At 42.6% G+C, this 25,246-nt stretch overlaps 1 protein-coding gene across 3 annotated transcripts in view; it reads left to right on the top strand.

Moving 5' to 3' along the window:
- The first annotated feature begins 3,471 nt into the window (after positions 1-3,471).
- LOC137382951 (tubulin polymerization-promoting protein) overlaps positions 3,472-25,246 on the top strand; it is a 39,359-nt gene continuing 17,584 nt past the window's right edge. The window contains exons 1-2 of one of the 3 annotated variants that reach the window (XM_068055530.1): positions 3,472-3,564; positions 23,954-24,279. In XM_068055530.1, the coding sequence (XP_067911631.1) occupies positions 23,963-24,279 (317 nt within the window). In that variant the 5' untranslated portion in view covers positions 3,472-3,564; positions 23,954-23,962. Of the gene's footprint in view, positions 3,609-9,107; positions 9,254-23,953; positions 24,280-25,246 lie in introns of those variants that run through there. The other 2 variants (XM_068055539.1, XM_068055545.1) reach the window with 2 other exon arrangements.

Here is a 25,246-nt window from a genome sequence, read left to right as displayed (position 1 = left end):
AGTGCTTCCATTCACTGTAACTTTGAGTCCCAATTATCTTTCAGATGATGACTAACCTGCTGTATGCATCCAGAATTTTGTGCTTTTATTTAAAATTTCTGGATTTTATATCATTTTTTATAAAGCCTTTTTTCCTCTGGTTGTTTACAACCCAGGAGAGCTGAATGCAGTTTGAATTTATCTTCTGGTCTTGTGCAACAGGGTACTGCGGAAATAGAATTGGGTACACTTACAGGGATTGGCTGATCTGGTGGGTTAAAACACTATCCTTCCAGCTCTGTGACCTGGGTTTGAATCCAGTCCAAACTGATGGGATAAGCAGCTTCTTTCTTGGAGGGCTGTAGAGTTCTTGTGACTGCAACTCAAGAACCCTTAGGGCAACCGTATTGCTTATTGCTGCTGCAGTTCAAGAGGGCACAATGTCTAATAGTCCAAGAAAATAGCCAGCGCAAGCCAGCTCCTAGCAACAGAGAGAGAATTTGTGAAACGGAGATATGGAACCCAGAGGGTGGAAGCTGTACAAAGTCTCAAGCCAGCATTTACTGATTATGGACACAATGCACAAAATTGGTACTAGATCGATGACAGTGTTACTTAGAAAGAATACAGAGATTGCAGAATTATATTGCACAGAAGGTCATCATTCTGCCCATCATGCCTGTGCAAGCTCTTTGAAAGAGCTGTCCAATTACTCCCACTTACCCATGCTTTTCCTATAGCCACAAAATGGAAATGATGAGAAATGGGATAATAACATAGTGATGCAGGAAAGGATGCACTTCTAAGGCCTGACTCACATTGGGCAGGCTAAGCGAGAGAGCTAGCATCACATTTGACTTGTGTCGTACTATTCCTATAAGTATTTAATACAAAATTTAGGTGACAAAAGTCATTGTTCCATCCTCAATCTCCATTCGTCTGTCATATGTCTGGCAGTGTTTTGTCAAGTTTTTTGTCATATTTGTTTTGGTTAAGTTGTTGGATTTTAATAAGGGTCTGTTGTTGAGGGGAAATTACTTACATAGGAACATAGGAATTGCTAGACGAAAAAAGACCAAGGACCATCTTGTTTGCCTTCTACCACCCTAGTAGTCACATAACGCAATGATAATGAAATTGGTGACTAATCATTGCAATCAATCTCTATTGATTAATCTCCAACAGACCCAGAATGCGATTAACATGCTGGTTTTGTGTTATTAAAAACTTGTAATGTATTTGATTATTGGGATTCTCTCATACTTTCATCTCGATGAATTCTTCTGGATGGGTTTAGTCTTTGGAACAGAAGAACTTAGCTGATTCTTGCCTCAGTTATGAAGTTAGCTCTGTCAGAGATCTTTTTATAGGGTCAGTGGCATCAGCTACTCCCATAAGTGGTCATGCATCTTTTACGGACATTAGGTCAATCATATATCTACCTATATGATAGTTTGACCTGGGCCTATCACGATGGAATGCCCTTTGTGACCTGAACTGGATATCCATCACTTTTATATGTACATTTCTTCAATTTCTCTGATGGCGAACAACATTGGCACTAGATGAGGAAAGGTTTGGTTTGAATTGTTAAGTTGCTTAGTTCCACACTAAGATACAGGGCAGTAGATATGATCAGTCTCACTTGGTTCAATAGAAAACACTTAACTCTATGTAACTTAATAAATGCTATGTTACCTCACTGGCCAATGAATTGGTAACTATATGGGATAAATTTATTTCCGCAGAGGGTTATTAGGGCAGGGACTATCCTAACATAACATGGTAGTTTTTAAAAGAGTAGTTGATAAATATCTGTAAAAGAGAAAAGGGAATAGGGAAAGGACAGGAGAATGGCTTTGGGTACAAAGCTTTTTCAGAGAATCAGAACAGGCAGGATAGATTAAATTGTCTCTTTCTGTGGTGTAAAATTGTATGATTCTAGGAATGTAATGGTAAAATAAATGCTCCATCATGCTCCAGCTTGGGTGGGGTACAAATTGCTTTACAATTTGTAATGAGAATACACCTCTGATACATGGTTGGCTGGTTGTTGAGAATCACCTATCTTTACCTAGGATTCGTCTCCACTTCAATGTTGTCGACTCGCAGTAGGAAACCTTTTTGAACGTCAATGTAATAAGCCCCATCAGAGTATAGTTAAAAAAAGACATTGGAATCAGCAGCTCAAACAACGCCTGTAGTTGACAGTACTTTTTGTTTTTATTTCAGATTTCCAGAAGTGCAGTATTTTGCTTTTATTACCAGTAGTTGGCAAATGTATTCATACAAGAATGTTTCCAATGGAATGAAATTTCCAAAAGAATGATTGATTCCTCTAGTAGAATAATTGATGGATCCTTTTTGGTCACCACTGACCTTGCTGGGGTCAAAGTCTGAAAAGGATTCCAATAAAAGCAAACTACTGCAGATGCTGGAAATCTGAAATAAAAACAAGAAATGCTGGAAATATTGAGCAGCATCTGTGGAGACAGGAGCAGTGACCCTTCATCAGAAAAATCTCGGAGTCGGGCTAGGAAATAAACTCGCATCAGTCTGAGGATAGATCATTGGTGTGGGCTGCACGGTGACTTTTGTAGGTGCATGTCCTCGATACTACAAACGTCCTTCCACCCAAGTCAAATGAGTTTATTTTTATTGAGAAAAGACTTGCATACATATAGTGCCTTTCGTGACCACAGGATGTCTCTAAACGCTTTACAGCTAATGAAATACTTTTTGGAATTGTGATCACTATTGTAATGTAGGAAATGCGGCAGCCAAGTTGCGCAGAGCAAGCTCCCACAAATAACAATTTGATAATAGCCAGATAATCAGCTTTTGTGATGTTGATTGAGGGGTAAATATCTCCCCTGATCTTCAAAATAACGCCATCAGATCTTGTACATCCACCCGAGAGGGCAGATGGGGCCTCGGTTTAACGTCTCATCAGAAAGACGGGAACATTACTCTCCATGCTGAACATTATTCCACTAACAACAAATGTAGAACCGATGGACAGCTCACAGTTCGGGCGCCCTACTTTCACTTTTTTTTGTTTATATATCCGAGTGAGACACATAATGGGAAATCTTTCACAGGGAGTGCATCCAAAACCCATTTTCACACTTGAACCGCTGCCATCAACTCATGTCAGCACTCGAACCAAATAACGAGTGTGACACAGACACTCACACATACGCACAGCGGGACATGAACACACACAGCTACACACACACACAAACGTATATACACACTGCAACCGACGATTAAACATTACACACAGTAAATGTGCGAGGCCGGGGTGGAAATTCCCGCATCTGCGGGAGACTCCCATTTAAGGGCAAAGGCAGTTTCGCGACTCCGCGTTCTGAAAGTGACATCAGTGCGAGCCCTGCGAGGATGAACTGTGTCAATTACCGAGCCTGATTGTCAGCCGCCTCGGTCAATGAGCGGCAGAGTTCCGGGATTGGTAGTAAACGGAGGGGCCAATAAGCGCCCGCGGGTTGCTGAGAAGTGCCCGCCCCCTCTGCCCAGGACCAGCGCTGGGTCTACCTGCTTGTGCGGAGACGGCGAGGAGCAGCTGTGAGTATTGGGAAGGCTGATTCGACAATTGGGTCTTGCCTTGTGTATGTATCTAAGGGGTGACGCGAAATGTTGCAGTCTTTACATGTCTGCCTGTTAGTGCTAATGACAGATGATAACTGCCTCCTTCCCTTTGCATTCACTTGCATTAGTGTCTGTGCAAAGGTTTGCTGTAGCTTTTTCTTTTCAACATTGCTTAGGTTGCCCATGTAACTTCGTGACACAAAAACAGGATGTGGTATCAGGAGGTTGACTTTCAACTCTTAACTACAAGGTGTTTAGTTAACTGCCTGTTTGAGGCTGAGATGTGGGAGGTTAGAGTAGGATTTGAGTTGTTTGTGCTTTGGAGGTCATTTGCAGTCAGTAACTCATCTGTGAAAGACATTTTTGGTTCTACTTTTCACATCACTGTAACTTACAATATACATGTGTGAAAGTGCAACCACTGTGGTATACAGCATGCACAGGTGGAGTGTGGAAATGGTTACCAATCTTAACTGCTATTATTTCCTGAGTTAAATATTAATCTGGGCCCATAAAAGTATTGCAGGGGCAAAATACAGCAGTTGCTGGAAATCTGAAATTAAACAGAAAATGCTGGAAATACTCAGCAGCTGAGATAGTATCAGTGGTGAGAGAAACAGCATTAACATTTTAGGTTGATGACCCTTTGTCAGAAACGATTATAGCAGCTTCCTCAGTGGTACAACTGGCCATATACAAAGCAATGCAAACTAGGAAAGTCTTGGGTTTGATTCCTAGTCTGTAACAGAGTTGGTTAATCTGGCCTGGGGCAGTCGCAGCAATTGGCTTTGATGTTCTCAGGTTAGAGAGGGGACTAAATCGGCCAGGGCTTTACCGTCTGATCCAGTGCCCCCCTCCTCGAAGGATGCAGGTGGACGTAATAAAACCTTTCAGCTGAAAGAATAGCATTAATGACAGGTGTGGTACCCACCTGTGTAAAGAAGTGTTTCCTGACATCACCCCTGAACAGCCTAGTTTAATTTTAGCTGCATTGGAATGAGTCAGATATGATTTCATTGCTCTTGCTTTTACATGCCATTTAAGAAAAAGTGCACCATGAGCTGAAACAACTTGTTCATATTCAAATAGGGAGGTGAGGCGTCACTAAGTATGTCAGCATTTATTGCTCCACCCTTGTTTTTTCTTAGCATCTTTCCCTAGTTATGCTCCTGTTTCCCATCACACCCAATCTGAGTTTATCTCGTCCATGAGACACACCTCCTGCTTCCTGGATCCTATTCCCGTCAGACTGCCAATGAACCAACCTTCCCTTCTTGGCCCCCATAATTAGCTGGTGTTAATTTCTCCCTCTCCTCAGGTACTGTAGTCCTCCCCATCAAATCTGCTGTCATCACCCTACTCCTCATAAAACCAACCCTTGACTCCTCTGTCTTTGTAAATTGCTGTCTCATCTCCAACCTCCCTTTTTTCCCCAAACTGCTTGAAAACCGAATCCATGCCCATCTTTACTACAATTCCATGTTTGAATCCGTCCAGTCAGGTGCGCCTCACCCTCCACCACAATAATGAAATTCTCCTAATCAGTCATAAATGACATTTCATGTGACTATGATCATGATAAAATATCCCTCCTCACCTTCTTGATATGTCCGCAGCCTTTGTCATAGCTGAGCACGCTATTTTCCTCCAACGTCTGTCCTCCATCATCCAGCTGGTGTGACTATGCTCATCTGGTTGATTCTTATCTATTAAGTTGTAGCCAGAGAATCATCTGCATTGGTTTCTTTTCCCACTCTCACAACCTCAGAGTTCCCCATGGATCTATCCTTGGCCCCTTAAATTTCTCATCCACATGCTACCCCTTGGTGATATCACCGGAAAACACAACTTTAGGTTTCACATGTACATTAATGATATTCAGCTCTACTTCACCACTGCCCTTCTCAATCCCTCCACTGTCTCTGATTTGTCACACTACTTGTCCGATATTCTGTACCGGATAAGCGGGAATTTCTTCCAACTAAATATTGCCGTTATCTTCGGTTGCCTCCCACCCAACAAACTCCATTCCCTAGACACCGACTCCATCACCTCATTGGCAACTAAACCAGGGCATTCAAAACTATAGTGTTGTATTGGACCCTGAGATGAGTTTTCGACCACATATCCACTTCATCACCAAGGCTGCCTAATTCTATTCCTGCTCAGCTTATCAGCCGCTGAACCCCTCATCCATGCTTTTGTTACCTCTAGAATTGACTATTCCAGTGCTCTCCTGGCTGGCCTCCTATTTTCCACACTCCATAAACTGGAGCTTATCCAAAACTCTGCTAACTTACACCAAATCCCTTTCACTCATCACCTCTGTACTCGCTGACCTACATTGACTCCACGTCTGGCAATGGCTCTGTTTTAAAATTCACATTCGCGTCCATGGCCACACACCCTGCTATCTATGCAACCTCCTCCAACTCTTTAAACCTTTGAGATCTCTGCACTCCTCCAAATCCTGCCTGTTGTGCATCCCCAATTTTAATTGCTCCAACACTGGAGGCTATGCCTTCAGCTGTCTAGGCCCTAAGCTCTGCAATTCCCTTCCTGAACCTCTCCATCTCTGTAACTCTTTCTCGTCTTTTAAGGCACTCCTTAAAACCTCTTTGACCAAGCTGCTGGTTGCCTGCCCAACATCTCTTTATGTAGCTCAATGTCTAATTTTGTTTTGATAACACCCTTGTGAAGTGCTTTGGGTGATTTTACTACATTAAAGGCGCTATATCAATGCAAGTCTTTGTTATTGTTGCCCTTGAGAAGGTGGTGGTGAGCCGCCTTCTTGAACTGCAGCAGTCTATGCGGTCCAACGGTGGCAAGATTTCATTCATAAATTTAGTTTTAAAAGTTGATTTTGTGGTGGCTTTTATTTTTGCATTGTGGTTAAGTGGACACTGTGATGGTCAGTAACAGAGGGAAGGTTAGATGTTGGGACTGTTGATGAATGCGGAATTGGGCTTGCATTTACAGGTATTGCACTCGAATTAGTTCTTCATGGACAGGCCTGGTAGAAAGGGGCTGTCTAGGTTGCCTCCTTCCTTCCTCTTTCTTCTTCTCCTTCTCTTTCTCCTCCTCCTCCTCAGCTGATTGCTATTTAGCTGGTGGCAAGGGCTGTGCCTTCATGATGGCAAATTTGTGCAGCAGGCTGCCATAAATCTTGACATCTGCTCTGCTGAGTACTGTAAGGCTCCTCCATAGTGATCTAGGCAGAGGAAGCATTGTTTCAGAATGCCAATGATCTGCTCTATCACATTTTGTGTGGCAGTGTAGCTCTCATTGTGTGAATGCTGCCCACATGAGCGTGAGTTGTGCACCAGAACCATGTTGTCAGCAGATCACCCTGTCACCCCATAGCTACTCAAATCCAGCTGGCATAGTCGACTACCACAGAACAAATGTATCATGAATCCTGCCAAGTTACCGGGCACTGACCTGCTGTCTAAGGTCACGCGCCAGCTGGACATTGTGGGAGTAGAATCCCTTTCGGTTCCCTATATGACAGAGTTAACATGCGGTGCCCACAAGGCGATATGCGAGCAGTCAACTGTACTGTGGGGAAACCTGTAATTCCAGTAAAGTCACATGCTCGCTCTGTCTGCTGTTCTGTCGAGAAAGAATGAAATGTAGTTAGCTCTCTCTGAATAGAGCGCCTTATTGACCTCCCTTAGGCAACAATGGAGGGCAAACTGTGAGATGTTGCAACTATCTCCAGCTCCAGCCTGGAAGGAGCCACACACATAAAATTTCATTGCCACAGTCACCTTCACAGCCACTGGCAATGCAGTCCTTGCCCTGCTCTGAGGTTGGAGTTGTGGCTGCAGCAGGTGGCAGATTTTAGTGATGATGCTTTTATTGTTGTGCAGCCAACTCACACATTGATCCTCATTGTGGTTCAGGTAGAAGAATTGCTCCTTAAGTACCCTGAGTGGATATGGCCTCCTACTGAGAACCCTCTCCTCTCCTCCTCCCTCTTCGAGCAGTTTGTCAAGCTCTGCGTGACCTCTGCTCATTCTCCCTGTCATACTGTATTCCAAGAGTAAGGCCTACTAGTGCACCCATTTCGGGGAGCAATTGATTTGTGCAGAGCCTTGAGGTCAGCAAAATGTCCTTCAGTGCCTGACACACTACTCCATGTAGATTTTTACAATTTGAAAGAACTATGGAAAGCACCAAATACTTGTACAATCAAAGAAAAATCCAGAAGAAATCAACCAGAAACTAACTTGTAAGTAGTTGATGATCCCTTTACATAGCACTGCTCAGGGATTCTCTCTGCTGTTTAATGTGTTCAGCTGTGCGAGGTTAAGAGAGGGCCTCGCTGGAATATTGAACTCTAAAATGGCATCGCTGGCATCAACTCAATATTGCATATCATGATCTGCCTGCTCTGCATACTTCTGGTGGAAGTTAGCTGCACACGCTCGCCAAGATGGTGTCTGGCATGATTCATGGTGCAACGTGCGTGCGCGTGCGTGTTGGACTCAGTTTTGGTCCCTGAATGGCACCCAAACAAAGGGAACTACTGAGCCCAATTTCATGTCCATAGACTCTAAGAGAGCCATTTCTTTATTAGAAGACAGAGTAAACGCAAGAGTACAAGATAATTTATCTTTCTCTCCCAGTTCCAAAGGCATACTTGCCCCCTTGGTTATGGCAAGGTGCATAATGTGAGGTGGAGTGGGGAAGACTAAAGAGTGAGAAGAAAATGGATGGGCAAATTACATGGGCTATTGATGTGTAGGTGTTCAAATTTAGCAGCAACAAGGTATGAAAAAGTAAAACTTTACTTTTTTGTGGATTTTTAGTTAAAAATCTTATTATCTGGAAACTAGCAGTATGAAATAAAGTACAAGTACATGATGGCACAGACAAGAAGGCTCAGGGCTTTTTGTTGAGTACAGTAATGGTTTATCAAAAGATTCTCCCAAATATGGGAACATCTAACTGCAATTGACCTGAACCATGATTCATATTGTAATCAATTAATGATGATGCTTGCTGGAGCAGAGGAAAAAAAATGCTAGTAATGTTCAAGGGAAGATGGAGATACATTCACTACTGTGACTGCAGCACAGTGGAGGAATTATTTTAAAGATGAAGGGGATATTACCAGGTCCCTAGGAATCAGTGACTTCACTAGGCACCCCAAAGTGGCTTCAGTCAATGAATGGCTAGGCTTTTTTTCATTTATTCATTCATAAGATGTGGACGTGACTGGAAAGGCCAGCATTTATTGCCCATCGCTAAGGGACCAACTGAGTGACTTGCGAGGCCATTTCCGAAGGCAGATGACAGTTAACCACCGGGCCATGGATCTGGAGTCACATAGGGCCAGACCAGGTAAGGAGAGCAGGTTTCCTTCCCCAAAGAACATTAGTAAACTAGTTTCATTTTTACAACAATTCACTAGTTTCATAATCGTTATTACTGATAATAGCTTTTTATTCCCTATTCATTTAATTAACTGAATTTAAATTCCCCAATTTCTGGATTACTATTCCAGTAACATAACCACGATGCCGCTGTACCTGGCTTTGTCTACTGGGAGAGCACTCTATCAAGAATCATTGTGCATTCCTTTGGAACACAATCTGTTTTAATCTGAGACTGTACCGTTCTCCCTGATTGGATTATTCCCCCATGCATCTGCATTCAGGTAGGCCATGTTGGGAAAGTGGCCTAGTGCCCGATTCAATGCGCTGAATTTTACAGCAGGCTTTGGGACCCCGATGCCAGATAGAAAAGCAGGTCCCATGCCCGCACTTATCGGCTGTGGGACCGTTTGCCGATTTTGCAGCAGACGGCCTCCTAGTTGCCTGTGGGCCTGCTGTCCTGATTCCGCCAGCCCGATCAGAAGGCTGGCAGTTCTGAAGCCTCACAAAGCCATCGAGAGAGGTGGGCGCTGCTGACGCAACTCGGAGACCTCAAGGACAATTTAGATGGAAGCGCCCATGGACAGGTATATAAAAATTACAATTTATGGGGCCGAATGTGGTGGGCCCTGCAGGATGGAGGAAAACTCCTCTGAATGGCCCATTGGGGTTGCTGGGGCAGCCTTCCTTGCCCACAGCCTACTCTTTGGGCCATGGAGCTGCTGGCTTTGATGGCCCCTCCCCCGTGCCCTGAGTTGCCGCAGCGAGCCACTTCCGTGAAGCTGGCAGGCTCCCCATACAGTGGGGGGGAGAGACAAGGGGCACCCGTCCATTGGCAAAATGTCTGCGTCCCTGTAAAATGACCCTTAATTGGTGCCTTGATTATACAAATCAGCGGAGCGGCTGCCGATCTGCCTTTGCAGCCGACGTTGGGAAAATTCGCTGGAGGTGGGACAGCAACAGGAAACCATCCCGACGTGGCTTGTCGCCATTTTACCCGCACTCCCACCTCCATTCCTGCCACCCAGGGGACCAATAAAATCCAGGCCATTGTTTTGCAGTGTGTAAAAGGAAGCTAATGAATCGCTTTTCCAAGGAAGTTTCCACTGAACCCCAGAACGCATCCTGCTTTAGAAATTAACCCTCTTCAATGTCCATTTCAAGAATGGCTAAATCTCCGGTCTGGCGTATAATACATAGAAAAGTCTGTGTTTGGTCACAAATCTCCAATATCGGTTAGCTACTGCGCAGTTCCAGCAGTTCTATTACAGGAATGTGTATCTGTTCGGTTTCAGGAAAGGTTAATTAAGTAAATATAAACCAGGAGGAAATGGGCAGAGAACTTGTGATACACTAAATAAAAATGATAGAGCCTACATTTCAGGCTCAATATTTCCCACAGAGCATCAAACATAACCTCACCAAATGAAGAAAAAGTTAATAAAATCAGGGCTATTTTTATTAGAACAGAGGAGATTAAGGGATGATGTGCTGGAGGTTAAAAATTATAACAGGGTGGAATAAAGTAGGTAGAGGGCAGACTATTTCATTGATTAATGGGTCTAGAACAAGAGGACATATCTATAAGATTAAATGTAAGAGATTTAAAACAGAGAACAAGCGAAACCTTTTTACATAGAGGGTTGTGAGGCTGTGGAATGTACTATTAGAGTTAATGATTGAAGCAAAGGGTAAAAAGGAATTGTAATTGTGTAGTGTCAGTCGTGACCTCAGGATGTTCCAAAGTGCTTTACTGCCAATTAAGTCTAGTCTTGTAGGCAACACAGCAGCAATTTGTGCACTGTAAGATCCCACAAACAGCAATATGGTAATGACCAAATCATCTGTCATTATGTCAGCCACCATGTCAGCATTTAAGAATAGGTTAGATAGGTGATTGAAGGAAAGAGGAATAAAGGAATATGAGACAGGATTGGTCCAAGGGATTAGGATACTGCTTATGTGGAGGATAAACATAAACACGTATTGGTTAGGTCAAACAGCCTGTTTCCATGTCATGATTTCTAGTAATGAAAGGCACACTTGTAAAAGTATATGGTAAGCTTGGATATCACTTTGTGCCAGATTCCAGTTCCTCATTTTTTCATTTTTCCAATTCCACTTCATCGTGCTTGCCTGAAAGAGAGCCAACTCCTGCTGCACTATTAGAAAGGCCTTTCCAGTTAGTAATTGTGAATTTATAAATGTAATCAGATTGTGGGAAGAACTTGTTTGTTTGTCCCAGATTTGGCCTGTTTGGCACAGTTGTGCAAAGGTTCAGCTCCCTGGGACGGGAAGGGACTAGTTTGATCAAGAACATGATCCTGATTATTTTTTCCCTTTCACTTTCACTGATGGCAGTTAAATGTGACTTTGTTTAGTCAAAGTACAATCCTTCACAGCTGTCACTGGCCAGGACTCCATTAAGGACTAAGGTGAGAGAAAAAGAAGTAAATGCAAAGATAACCCATGGCTTCTTTCCACAACTGCAAACCATCTTCTTTACTCTCATCTCCAACAGTAAGTGCGAGGAGCTCAAAGACGTCTTTGTCACTGAGATCAAGACCATCCAATCAGCTGCCTCTGCCACTTTCCCTAGCCCACTGGGCCAAACCTCGTCTAAAGTTCCCCTCTGCCCTAGCCCAGAACTTGCATCTTTCTCTAGTTTCCCTCTTGTCTCCTCTTATTGTCTGCTCCGAGCTCATCTTGTCTATGAAACCCACCTCCTGCTCCCTTGGCCCTATCCCAATAAGCCGCTGACTTCCTTCCCATGTTAGCTGATATTGTTAACGGTCCTCTATTCAGATACTGTCCCTCTCTCCTTCAAAACTGCCATCATGTGCCCCCTCCTTTATAAAAAAAAAAGAATGCTTGACCCCACTGTCCTTGCAAACTACCACCCATCTCCAAACTCCCTTTCCTCTCAAGTCCTTGAAGGTGTTGTCACCTCCCAAATCTGTGCCCATCTTTCCTGAAGCTCCATGTTTGATTGTTTCTAATCAGGTTTCCACTCTTGTGGCAGTACCGGAACAGCTCTTATCAAAATCACAAATGACGTCCTATTTGACTGTAACAAAGGTAAACCAGCTCTCCTCATTATTCTCGACCTGTCTTTAACACGGTTGACCACACCATCCTCCTCCAATGCCTCTCCACTGTTATCCAGCTGGGTGGGACTGCGCTTGCCTGATTTCATTCTTATCTATCTCATCGTAGCCAGAGAATCACCAAGAATGGTTTCTCTTCCAGCCCCCTCACTGTTACCTCTGGTGTCCCCTGCAAGGATCTATCCTTGGTCCCCTCCTATTTCTCATCTACATGCTGCCCCACAGCGACATCATCCGAAAGCACAGCATTAGTTTTCACGTGTGCTGACAACACTCACCACTACCTCCGTCGAGTCCTCCACTGTTGCTAAATTATCAGATTGCTTATCCAATATGCAGTATTGGATGAGCAAATATTTCCTCCAATTAAATATTGGGAAGCTATTGTCTTCAGTCAACACTACAAACTCAGTTCCCTAGCCTTTGACTCCATCCCTCTCCCTGACAACTGACTGAGGCTGAACCAGATTGTTCTCAACCTTGATGTCATATTTGACCCCGAGATGAGCTCTGACCAGATATCTGTGTAATCGCTAAGACTGCCTATTTCCACCTCCATAACATTGCCCGACTCCATCCCTGTCTCAGCTCATTTTCTGCTGAAATGCTCATCCATGCTTTTTTTTTTTTAAACCTCTAGACTTGACTACTCCAAAGCACTCCTGACCGGTCTCCCACATTCTTCCCTCTGTAAACTTGAGACCATCCAAAACTCTGCTGCCTGTGTCCTTCCATTCACCCTTCACCCCTGTGCTCACTGAAATATACTGGCCCTCAGTTAAGCAATGCTTCGATTTTAATATTCTCATTCTTGTTTTCAAATCCTTCCATGACTTCACCCCTTTCGATCTCTTCAATCTCCTCCAGCCCCATAAACCCTCCAAGATATCTATGCTCATCTAATTTTGGCCTCTTGAGCAGCTCTGATTTTAATTGCTCCACCATTGGTGACGGTGACTGCAGTTGCCTAGGGCCTAATCTTTGGAATTGCCTCCCTAAAACCCTCTGTCTCTCTACCTCTCTTTCCTCCTTTAAGACATTCCTTAAAACCCACCTGTTTGAACAAGCTTCTGGCCACCTGACATAATATTGCTTTACGTGGCTCGGTGTCAAATTTTGCTTATAATACTCCTGAGAAGCACCTTGGGCATTTAATTACCTTAAAGGTTCTATATATTTACAGGTTATTGTTGTAAAGACTTTGAATCATGATTCAACATGACTGAGAGATGCTTCTGTAGAAATGGTAGGGGTCTTGCAAAGCAGCACAGCCTTAATCGTGTCTTAACTTTGACTGTAGTAAATTAAGATTCCCTTGGTTCAAACCAAGACGTTTTGATGGATTCTTTTGGCCTTTATCTTTTAGTTTCTTCAGTTGATGAAAAGAATACCATCAGACCACTGCAAAGAATTCTTAAAACTTTTAGTATGTGTTTAGTTTCCGCTTATCTTTGTTTTCTCTAATATTTTTAATTTAAATAGTGAGTGTTGGCATTGATGGTGAAAGCTGCCTATGAGATGTTGTTCAGCTTGATAACTAACATCTGTAGATGGTCATGCTGTTCCTCAGTGATGGCTCTTACAATGATGGCTCAGAAACACATCCAACCCCACTGCCCCCTGTCACTGGCATTCATTGCTCAAAGAGAAATATTCAGAATTGGCCAGGGATTCGTTTTGAAGCTGATGATGATGATGATGGTTTGATATTGCAAAGGAGTCCAGATGGTAACATTCCCTCTAAATGTTATGGTTTTAAAATAAACCAACTCCTACCTCCCTTCTTCTTGATGAGCTAGAATTCGTGAACCGTGGTAATTTATTTGCTGCTTGCAGTCAGAAGGGATGCTTGATTCCTACAGTTGAATGAGAAATTGGACTCAAAAAAAAAAAGTGTTTAGAGCATACATTCAATACCTTCACCTTGTCATTGAGTTTTTAATCATGATTCAGTCAAATATTTCTTTTGTAAAAGAGCTGGGTATTTCTGCTTCCTTTCTGTGTTGTGACTTCTAATTTAACCTTCTTACTGGAATGTGAGTTGTCCAACCTGTGCCTTTTTATCCTTCATTCCAAATTTTCTGGACTCTTCTGAAGGCCCTGACTCCTGACTCCACAATTCCCAGGCAACCCTTGTTCTGGATGAGTGAGGCGAGATAGTGGGCTGCGCTTGATTCTTTCCTAACCCAATACTTTCTGGTAGAGATCGCTGGATGAGCAGTCAGAAATCCTGCTTTATTTGTCCCTAAACTTCTTGGTAGCTGAAGCACATTGAGGTCAATTGCAGGGTCCTACTACTGACCTGCATGTTATCAGATCAGAAGATAAATACTAATGTGCAAGGCTATCAGCACATCTTAGCTCCTCCATCTAAAAAAAACCCTACAGTTTCATCCATGATAACATTTAACTATTTTTTTGTAAATGGCTACAGGACTTTCACCCACTTCTGAACACAAAAGGATGCATGTCAGGAAAAGACCATCAGACCCATTAGGCCTGCTCCATGCAGAAATGGTGCAGCCACATACACTACTGACCCAATGCCAAACTGCACAAGCTCTTGGTAACAAAAAGGGGCGGGAGGTGGTGGGGGGCAGGGGGAAATGCCAACGACCAGTTCAAAAAAAAAACTCTGGAAATTCCTTCCTGATCCCTATGGCAATCAACCAAGCACCAGGAGATCATGATAGATTATAATTCTGACAGACTAGCAATTTGCCCTCTATAACTGGCCATGTTGCCTCAACTCAGGAACTTGACAAGATCCCTTTTAAAGGACTGTAGAGAATCCATTTCCACCAAATGTTTCAATAATATGTTCCAGAAGGCGATGACAGTATAAACAAAAACAGAAGTTTCCTTCTTGAATCCTAAATGTAAGTTTGTGCTGATTAAGAATTATTGGGTATTGCAGGTAAAACTCAAGTGAAAGTGAAAGCATTTTATGAATATGCCACAGATGACTAGAATTCAGTGGGCGGCACAGTGGCGCAGTGGTTAGCGGCGCAGCCTCTCCGCTCCAGCGACCCAGGTTCAGATCTGGGTACTGCGGAGTTTGCAAGTTCTCCCTGTGTCTGCGTGGGTTTCCGCCGGGTGCTCCGGTTTCCTCCCACAGCCAAAGACTTGCAGGTTGATAGGTAAATTGGCCATTGTAAATTGCCCCTAGTGTACTTAGGTGGTCGGAGAATGGTGGGGATGTGGTAGAGAATATGGGGTTAATGTAGGATTAGTATAAATGGGTGGTTGTTGGTCGGCACAGACTTGGTGGGCCGAAGGGCCTGTTTCAGTGCTGTATCTCTAAATAAAATTTAAAAAATAAATAAATTCCTATAATGCTGTGGTATTCTGTTTACAACTTGTATATAAGCTAAATGTAAGATGCAGCCTGCCTTCTAGCAATATGTTCATGTGACTCTAGCCCAGTGTTGTCTAATATATTAACAGTAGCTACGTGTAGTGTTTTGGGAATCCTGATGTGACTAATTGCATTTCTGATTAAAAGGTGAGTACTAGCCTCTGTTCTGAGGCATGTGATTTCAATGCTCATAATCACACAGTGTATGTGTTACATGTCTCCTCCGATTTTCATGTCCATTGAAGTTGATGGGATTTCAAGACACCTTGCAGGAGATTGTTCTTTGCATCACTCCTTAACATGGCTGGCCTCCCGTCTTCCACCCTCCATAAATCTCGAGTTTGTCTAAAATTCTGCTGCCCGTTTCCTAACTCGCACCAAGTCCCGTTGCCCTATCATCCCTGAACTCATTGACCTACGTTGACTCCCATTCTCATTCTTGTTTTTCAAATCCTTCCATGGCCTTGCCCCTCTCTATCTCTGTAACCTTCTCCAGAAACCTCTAAAATCTCTGCACTCCTCCAATTCTGGTTTTTGCGCATCCCGATTTCCATTGCCCATCATTGGTGACTGTGTTTTCAGCTGCCTAGACCCTAAACTCTGGAATTCCCTCCCTAAACCTCTCCGTCACTCACTTCTGTCTTCTTTAAGGCACTCCATATCTCTTTGACCAAGCTTTTCTTCACCTGATGTGGCTTAGGATATAAAATCAAGTTGTTGCTGCTGCTACATACATCCGGTTCAGTTGTCTAAAATTGGCAAGAAGTGTAACAAAATAAATTGAAACCATCTTGAACATTTTTGAACAAACTGTGCAACCAAACTCTCATCAGGCCACTGTTTTCCCACATTCTGGCCTCTACATAGATTTCCCCCAGCCGATGGGAAATGACCGGTGGCCAAATACAGTGGCACATCTGTTGTTTTTCTTCTGTTCTGGTACTGTGAAATCCACCCTATAACGTAAACAGCAGCATGCATCTAGGGCAAAAGCTGAGGAGATTCTGTACTGCAAACAGGCTACAAAATGGCACATTACAGAGCAGAGATAATGGGGGGGAATTTTATGCTCTCCCACACGGTGGGTTTAAGAGGAGGGGAGAGCATAAAATCAGGTAGGATGGTGGTGGGGAGGGGTTCCCACCAACATCTCCCCTCCACCAATATTCAGTCTGGGATGGGAAGGCCTGTGAACGGCTTTCCTGCCCTGCAGCTAATTGAGACACTTGACTGGGCAATTAACCACCAATTAAGGGCCTCTTCTCGCCGCAATCAGACGTGCAGCGGGTGCCCCTGTTGTCGCACGGGAAGCACGGCACGGAAAACAGTGCGGGCTGCTTTCCAGCTCTCGGGAGAGGGTCCCACACTAAAAGGCACTTAGTGCCTGGAGGAGGGACCCAGCATCGGGAGAACCCCCACCTCTCCCCCCACTCCGCGAGATCCCTCACGCACTGACCTGGCTCCAGCGACCTCCTCGTCCTCCAGTAGGTGTTCCTCCAGCAGCAGCAGCCAACGCCTCTGCAAGGGTGGGACTTCCGGCAATGGGGTCCTTGATCCTGTGGAAGGCCCATTGCTGTCCACTTAAGTGCCTGATTGGCACTAGATTCGGTGGGCCTTCCGGAGAAGACGCGACACAGGGATCTCAACGTCACCTTTTCTGGACGTTGAGACCTCTGCTGCCAGAGTAAAATTCTCCCCAATGGGTGTAGATTGTGACTTTGTGCAATAATGTACAATGGGTGATAACAAATTGTTATGACCAAGGCTGAAGCAATGCACTATTATATCAGTCCCACTACTCCATAGGTCACAACATATTAGTAAAGTTTCCCACCTACTGGAAAATAGCCAAATTAAACACTCTATTTGTCCCCCAGAATAAAGCACACCAAACCAGGTTTCCTTAAACAACAACAAAATTAACTATTTATTAACAAACCAAGTTTTTAAACAATAATGAAGTAAATCTATATATATGAAAAGATTTTATAACTTATTCTTCCTCATGCACATGCACATATATTCAACAAAAAAGGTTAACCGATTTTAAAAGGATGTTTTGAATTACAACTGTTTCCTAGGAATAGTAAAATAATTGGTTGTCACAGTCTGGTAGGATATTTCCGAATCGGTGAGATGTCCCAGAGTCGAATAGTCAGTTGCCACTTGACGTCTCTCCAAGCAAGATTAATGAACAGTCTGTGATGGGTAGGCCTTCAAGGCAATTCATCTGCAGCAGGCGTCACACAAGGTCTTCCATCAGGAATGCAGTAACAGATCTACTTGGATTTTGAAGTAGCAGTCTAACAATAGAAGCTTTCTTGAGATTTCAAGATCTCCCAAAACACAAAAGGCAACAGGAATCAGTCTTGAGGCAGGGATTCTTCAGAGACTGGAGGCAACAGTAATCTGCCACATCCAAAATACAAGGCTTCCTCTCTCCAGGCAGACACAGCAACAAGGGTTTTAGCTCTCATACATTTGATTTGCCACTCCTTCAAAGATCTTTTAACTTCATGAGAAAGTTAGAATTTCACTTGATACAGGAATTACTTTCAAGAGAAAGAGTTTCTGGGCTGTCTTTCTGGCAGGTCTCTAACAGCAACTGAACACAACCCAAAATGAAACTAAACTTTTTCAACAGTCAAGTCACAAGAGCCATAAATCTTCCTGGTTGCTTGGAAACAGATCTTGCAGTCTGCACACTCCAAACACCAAGTGTCAGCAGTCAGTGTTCACAGAAAATCCCTTTTACCCAGCTTTCAAAAACACACAGAATTCTTAACTTTCAACAAAAAAAAACCTCTTGTGACAAAATTGGCCTCTCATTCTACATCTCCCCTGATTGGAAATAAAATTTGGGAGAGATGTCAAATGGTCTGCCAACTCGGTATCATCCATTTTACACTATCACAGAGAGTCAAGATCTACCCCAATGAGCCTTAATGGTATGGTTATGTTGCTGGAATAGTAATCCAATGGCCCAGACCAGTAATCCAGGTTTGTGAGTTAAAATCCCACCATGGCTGTTTAAGAGTATCCTTTAGGGAAGGAAACCTGTCATCCTTACCCAGTCTGGCCTCTAAGTGACTCCAATCCCATACCAATGTGATTGACTCGAACTGCCCTCTGAAGTGGCCTAGCAAGACACTCAGGCATATATAACCAGAACAACCTGATATTCGTAATAAATGCCAGCTTTCATAGTGATGCCCATATCTTGAGAAAAAGATATTCAGTTATTGGTGGGAGTACAGAGAAAGAGCTTAAGGGAATGACTTATCAGGAAAGATCTTGAAGGCAGAAAACGTTGAAAACGTTTAAAATTATGAAAGATTTGAACAAATTGGATTCAAACAGTTTTTTTTTGCTGTGTACAGAATTTAAGAACAAGGGTCATATTTACAAATTAAGGACAATGAAAGAACATAGTAAATTCAGGAGGAATTTTTTTTTTTTAGAACTAAAACAGTGGTGAATATATGGAACAAATTACTGGCCCAGAGTGGAACAAGAAACCTTAATGAATTTCTAGAAGGAACTAGATACGCGTTTGTCAACAAATGAGATTCATGGGTGTTATAAATGCACCAAGGGAAGACAGTGGATAGGTGGGCTAGATGGAGCAATGCTCTTCTCCTGCCTAAAACTGTCACTATGCAAAACTTTGATTCCATGAAAGTTTCACTTAAAGGTGTTGAAGTTGATGCAATAAAAATTGGTAAAAATAAACAACAAAAAGAAACAGAAATCTTATGCATACTTTGTATATAATCTAAGTACTAATGATAAATATTACAAAACATTACTCGGGCTACATTTGGGCAGCCCATTATCAAAAGGGAGTTAAAGTAATAGGCTACAGTGTAGATTCCTCAAGATGATACCATGGATGGAAAACCTTAGCTATGAGGAGAAACTTGAGATACTGAGCATATTTCCACTAGCGTGAGAAAGCTAAGGAAAATTAATAAATGCTTTTAAAATTACAAAGGGTTTTGATGAGGTGACTAGATCTGAATGGGGAATCAATGATGAGGGGTCATCGTACGCTCTTACTTTTTTTTGGAGTGCGCGGACAATTTGTTTAAGTGCACGGCCCCTTTAAATTTTTTTTGCACCCATGCGTGGTAACTTGAAGAGGTCAATTTATGTGTGGCCTGCGCCGGGACTTTTGAGTGGCTGAGCAGCCTAGAGGGAACATTGGTCATCAGTAAGAAAATGAGGAGATTAGGAGAAACTTCTTTTTGCAAGAGGGTTGTTGGAAAATAGAATGCTTTGCCAGTGGGAGTGGCAGCAACAGACACCATTGCTTCTAAGGGAAAATCAGGATAAATATTTGAAGCAGAGGAAGAGATCAGACTCTGGGGACAGTGCGAGGCAGTGAATTAATTTTGGATTACTCCCTTACAGCACAAACATGATGGGCTGAATAGCCTCTGCTATAAACCTTGGGAATTGTACATGATGAGTACTAAAGTATATTGCTGTATAAATATTTACACGACACTATACAGAGCCTATGCAGAACTTGTTAATACATCTAATTGTAAGTCCTGTTCTTTTAGCGAACTTTTTAAAGCCTATCCCCTCTAAGGTTGGCAACCCTGCTGAATTGTTCTGGAGTCTCCAGGTATTAAACATTGATCTCCTGGACACTGCTGCAGGCAAACCTGGAGAAAAATCAAAGACACATTTTATGTTTTGTTTCTCATTTTCTTTGAAAACTTTTGTTAGTTGGATATCAATATATTGGAGATGGGGATAAAAGGCTGCTTCAGATAATAGTCTGGTCATTACTAATTGGAGTTGGAAAGGGATACACCTTAAGGAAGCATGTATTGGGTAACCAATGGAGGAGCGGTTGACTGGAGGTCATGTGATGACACTTCTTGGAATATGTCCAATTAGAGGTGGCCACCCTACTCCCCGTGTGCAGTTAGCTGTTATTTTTTTTGAAAATGAGTTAGCCTGGCAATTAAGCATGGGTGTCATTTCAGACAAGTGCAGAAAATGTCTCTTCCTCTATGGGAAGGAACCATTCTAGTTGATCAGTCTGCCTATCCCAAAAGGAAGGAACAAAATAACTATACAGGTTCTGGGCTCCTCCCTGGATCTTACAAGTGAGTGCAATTTTAAGCCGGGTTTGAGCTCTGCAAAAAAATAAATGAGGATTTCTTTTAATATATTTGTTCTTGGGATTTCATGGTGTGCTGACTGTTTGTTTCAGTTTAAAGATAAAAGAACTGCAAATGTCAGCTGTGGCACAGTTGGTAGCACTCTCATCTCTGAGCCAGAAGATTGTGGGTTCAAGCTCCACTCCAGAGTCTTGAGCCCATAATTAAGGTTGACACTCCAATGCAGTACTGAGGGAGTGCTGCGCTGTCAGAGGTGCAGTCTATCGAATGTACTTTCAGGTGGATGTAAAATAATGCCATGGCACTTTTCGAAGAAGAGCTGGGGAGTTCGCCTGGTGTTCTGGCCAACATTTATCCTTCAACCAACATCAACAAAAATAGATTATCTGGTCATTTATTTCATTGCTGTTTGTGGGATCTTGCAATGCTCAAACTAGCGGTTGCATTTCCCTACATTACAACAGTGACTACACTTCCACCTCATTGGCTGTAAAGTGCTTTGGGACACCGTGAGGTCTTGAAAGATGCTATATAAATGCAAGTCTTTCTTTCTATTGAAAACTCAGTAGTGACTGATGGATTTTGAGAGCTATTGGGAGGATTCTATTGACCTTGTAAAGCAGTAGTTATCAATGGTATTGTAGCTGCTGTAGCATCTCAATCAGTAGAAATGTTTCTGACAATAGACTTTATTGCTCCACTGTGAGCAGGACTGCAATTCCCAAATTTCCTTATGACTATCCTCTCCAGTTGTTTACCCTGAAACACTAACAGTTCCAGGAGTTAATTCAGGGTTGGCTGCATGTAAAAGAAAGAAAGACTTGCATTTATATAGTGCCTTTCACAACCATAGGATGTCCCAAAGCACTTTACAGCCAATTAAGTCATTTTCAAGTGTAGTCACTGTTGAAATGTCAGATTCACGGCTCCCACAAGCAGGAAAATGATGATGACCAGATAATCATGTTTTAGTGATGTTGGTTGAGGGATAAATATTGGACAGGACAAAGGGGATAACTCCTCTACTACTCTTTGAAATAATGCCATGGGAACCTTTACATCCACCCAAGCAGGCAGATAGGGCTTCAGTTTAACATCTCATGTGAAAGACGGCACTTCTGACAGTGCAACACTCCTTAAGTGCTGCACGGGAGTGTCAGCCTAGATTTCTGCACTCAGGTTCTGGAGTGGAACTTGAACCCACAACTTGCTAACTCAGAGGCAAGAGTGCTACCAACTGAGCCACAGCTGACCCATGTTGACTGGTTTGAGCTGTGGAATGAGCTTGTGCCTCTGATACTCAAAGTATTAAACTAATAAAGCAGTAGTACGGACAGCAGAGTCAAACACTGCATACTAATATAAAAGCAAAATACTGCGGATGCTGGAAATCTGAAACAAAAACAAGAAATGCTGGAATCACTCAGCAGGTCTGGCAGCATCTGTGGAAAGAGAAGCAGAGTTAACGTTTCGGGTCAGTGACCCTTCTTCGGAACTGACAAATATTAGAAAAGTCACAGATTATAAACAAGTGAGGTGGGGGTGGGGCAAGAGATAACAAAGGAGAAGGTGCAGATTGGACCAGGCCACATAGCTGACCATAAGGTCACGGAGCAAAGGCAAACAATATGTTAATGGTGTGTTGAAAGACAAAGCATTAGTACAGAATAGGTGTGAATACACTGAATATTGAACAGCAGCAAGTGCAAACCTGAAGAAAAACAACCTGAAAAAAACATACTAATGACAGTCTTGCTATAACTTCACATACTGTAAAAGCACAAAGCTTTATAGAGATCCAGGGTGATCTGACAAGTGTGTTGTAACCCATTGTAAGCAGTCTCTTTTATATTGTACAGTGATCGACTTTTTAAAAGAGTTGTAATGTGGTAGAAGAATAATGTGTAATCCACATGTAACTTTATCACGTGGTTTATGTGGCTGGTCACCATGCTAAATGCTATCTAAACTGTGAGCAATAAACACCTCCCTTCTTTCGTGGTCTGCACAATGTTACAATTCATAGGGATGCTTATCAATGGCTCAGCACTGACAAATATGGAGCTGAAGAATGTAGTCTACAAGGATCACAGGTTTAATCCCTGATCTGTATTGAGTTGGCTGTTACCAGGTGAAATGACAGCTGGACCTTTCGCATAGCTGGGCGAGAGAGGGGGCAATTGATCAGAGTTTCTGTGCCTGATGGCTATCTGGTGATTTCCTCTCAGTAAGCATGTGTGTATGGATGAGGAAAGGCTCAAGCTTACTGTGGTGTCCTCATCCCCACAGATGAATAACTTAATATTCACTGCACTCATACGTGAAGAGGAACTAGTTGGGCACAGTACCAGAGTGCAGCTGTAACCTGACACAAGTGCCTTCAGGGGAGATTGTAGTGGGGTGCCAGGAAGTTTCAGTGTATCATGGTACACTGCTCTATATCATCTTTCACTGTAGAAGTGGTCAAGGCTCCATATTATGTTGAAACAGTAGCAGAAGACCTGAACATCTGAATTATGTTTTTTGGTTAGTTGAATTATGAAAGAATTTCTGTTTGGTGTCTGAACTCCTTCCTATAATTACTTAAGTTGTATTGATCCTTGAATGAATAGATCCTCATTGTTATATTTAAACTTTCACTTGCTGCTTTCATTAATATAGTGTACCGTCAACTGTAGTTTCATCACTGGAGTCACATGCAGATAGGAAAATTGCTTGTATAGTTGTCCAACACATACCAATGTGCAATCTTTAATTGGTGCATCCTCTTTCTAGTTTACTTGTGCTTGGAGTGAAGTAGGAATTACAGCATGTTTAAAGGAAAGGACTTGCATTTACATAGCGCCATTCACAACCTCGAGATCATTGTCTCTAAGTGCTTTACAGCCAATTAAGTATTTTTTTTGTAGAGAATTTTGAAGTGTATTCACTATCATATTGTAGGAACATGGTTGCCAAGTTGTCCCACAATCAGCATTGAGATAATTGACAAGATTCTCTGATTTAGTGATGTTGATTGAGGGATAAGTATTGGCCAGGATAGACATACCCAGAGCACAGACACTACCTGCCAATGTGCAAGCAGTGCAAGCAGACTCTTGTACTGAGCCTCTTTACATAGCATATAAAAAGTTATCAGTGTATGAGAAACTGACAAAGTTAGAAGCTATTTTACTACAGCAATGCAACATCAGAAAAGGCTCAAGTTTCATTTGAAAATGATGCACATAGTTTAGAATCTTTTGTGCCTTGTGAAAGAATATTGTCTCACAGTAATAATGCACATTGGAGTGTGTTATCATCATAACATAGCAAATGCCTCTTCTCATGTTTTGATGTGCAATCTCTTTAACACATAAAACTATCATTTTTTTCTACTAGTGGAGCAAAATGACTGACTGCAAAGCCAAACCTGCAAGAGGAAAGTTGGGCCAACTCTCCACCAAGGCTCAGATTGACCGGGAAAAGGAGAAAGTAGCCAAATGGCACATGTCTGACTCAAATGGCACTGATGGAGGAGCTGCTACACTCAATGAGCTCAGTGCACTCGAAGAGGCCTTTAGGAAATTTGCCATTCATGGAGACACGAGAGCCACGGGAAGAGAGATGCACGGCAAAAATTGGTCAAAATTATGTAAAGACTGCAACATCATAGATGGGAAGAATGTGACGATCACAGATGTTGACATTGTGTTTTCCAAAGTCAAGTATGTCCTTCATCTGCTGTTCAGCCAATGGGCGGTCGCTTTTTCTTTGAATTATCATTTTTATCTCCAACCGTTCTCATCTGAAATAATCTTTTTCTTTTGTTAAGTAAAGTACTTTAATGTTAATTATTAATTTAGCATAGCACAGAGATGGACCTTGTCTCAGGAGCTACTCAAATTACAATGATCTGCTACAAAGTTTTTTGTATGACCTGCCAAAGGAAACCTATGGGACAGGAAATAATTTCTGTGATGGTTTATGCTGTCCTTTAGGATCTGGCGGGACCTTGAACTAAAATTGCTGGTCTCAGCTGTATCGTATTGATATTGATCCTCTTCCATCCAGAAATTTTAAAAACTGCCACAACCTTGGATAGAAATAAACTGCCATTCTTGGTCGCGTTGGTTGAAAGAGGATTAAAGTTACAGCAGAGCCCAAGTTCCACCGCCATGGACTTTTGGTTTATATAGGCTGGAGATTACTGTGGTCAGCAGCAGCAGATGCACATTGTTTATGCGATATTTCTTTGCGACCTTGGCACGGGTCGTAACCTGTTTATTTCATATAGGTCAAAGCCACTATTAAATAGCAGTTGGAGAAGTGTTGCCTTAGATGATCGGCTGCAAACGTTGCCGACTCCAAATTCTAGCCTTATATTTCTTGACCACGTGAAGGCTGTACTGCATAAACCAAAGGCCCAGTGGGGTTTGGACGTGACTTTTAGTTCTTAGCCTTTTCATCCGTCGCTTTTCAGTCTTCGGATTTGGAATTGTAGCGTTCTCACTGGAGCGAAGAGGAATGTTCAAAATGAACTGGAGTTGAGGCATTTTGGATCGTGGGTTTGATTTTATTTTCTTCTCTGTCTTACAGTGGGTGCCTGTTGTGTCTTTTTTGAATGAACCTTTTGGCACATGGACAACTCAGTTTTACTTTTAGTCAAATTATATATTTTTATTCATTTTCTCG

The sequence above is a fragment of the Heterodontus francisci genome, chromosome 2 (assembly GCF_036365525.1).
Source record: "Heterodontus francisci isolate sHetFra1 chromosome 2, sHetFra1.hap1, whole genome shotgun sequence".
NCBI lineage: Eukaryota > Metazoa > Chordata > Chondrichthyes > Heterodontiformes > Heterodontidae > Heterodontus > Heterodontus francisci.
This window is presented reverse-complemented; position numbering and strand designations above follow the sequence as displayed.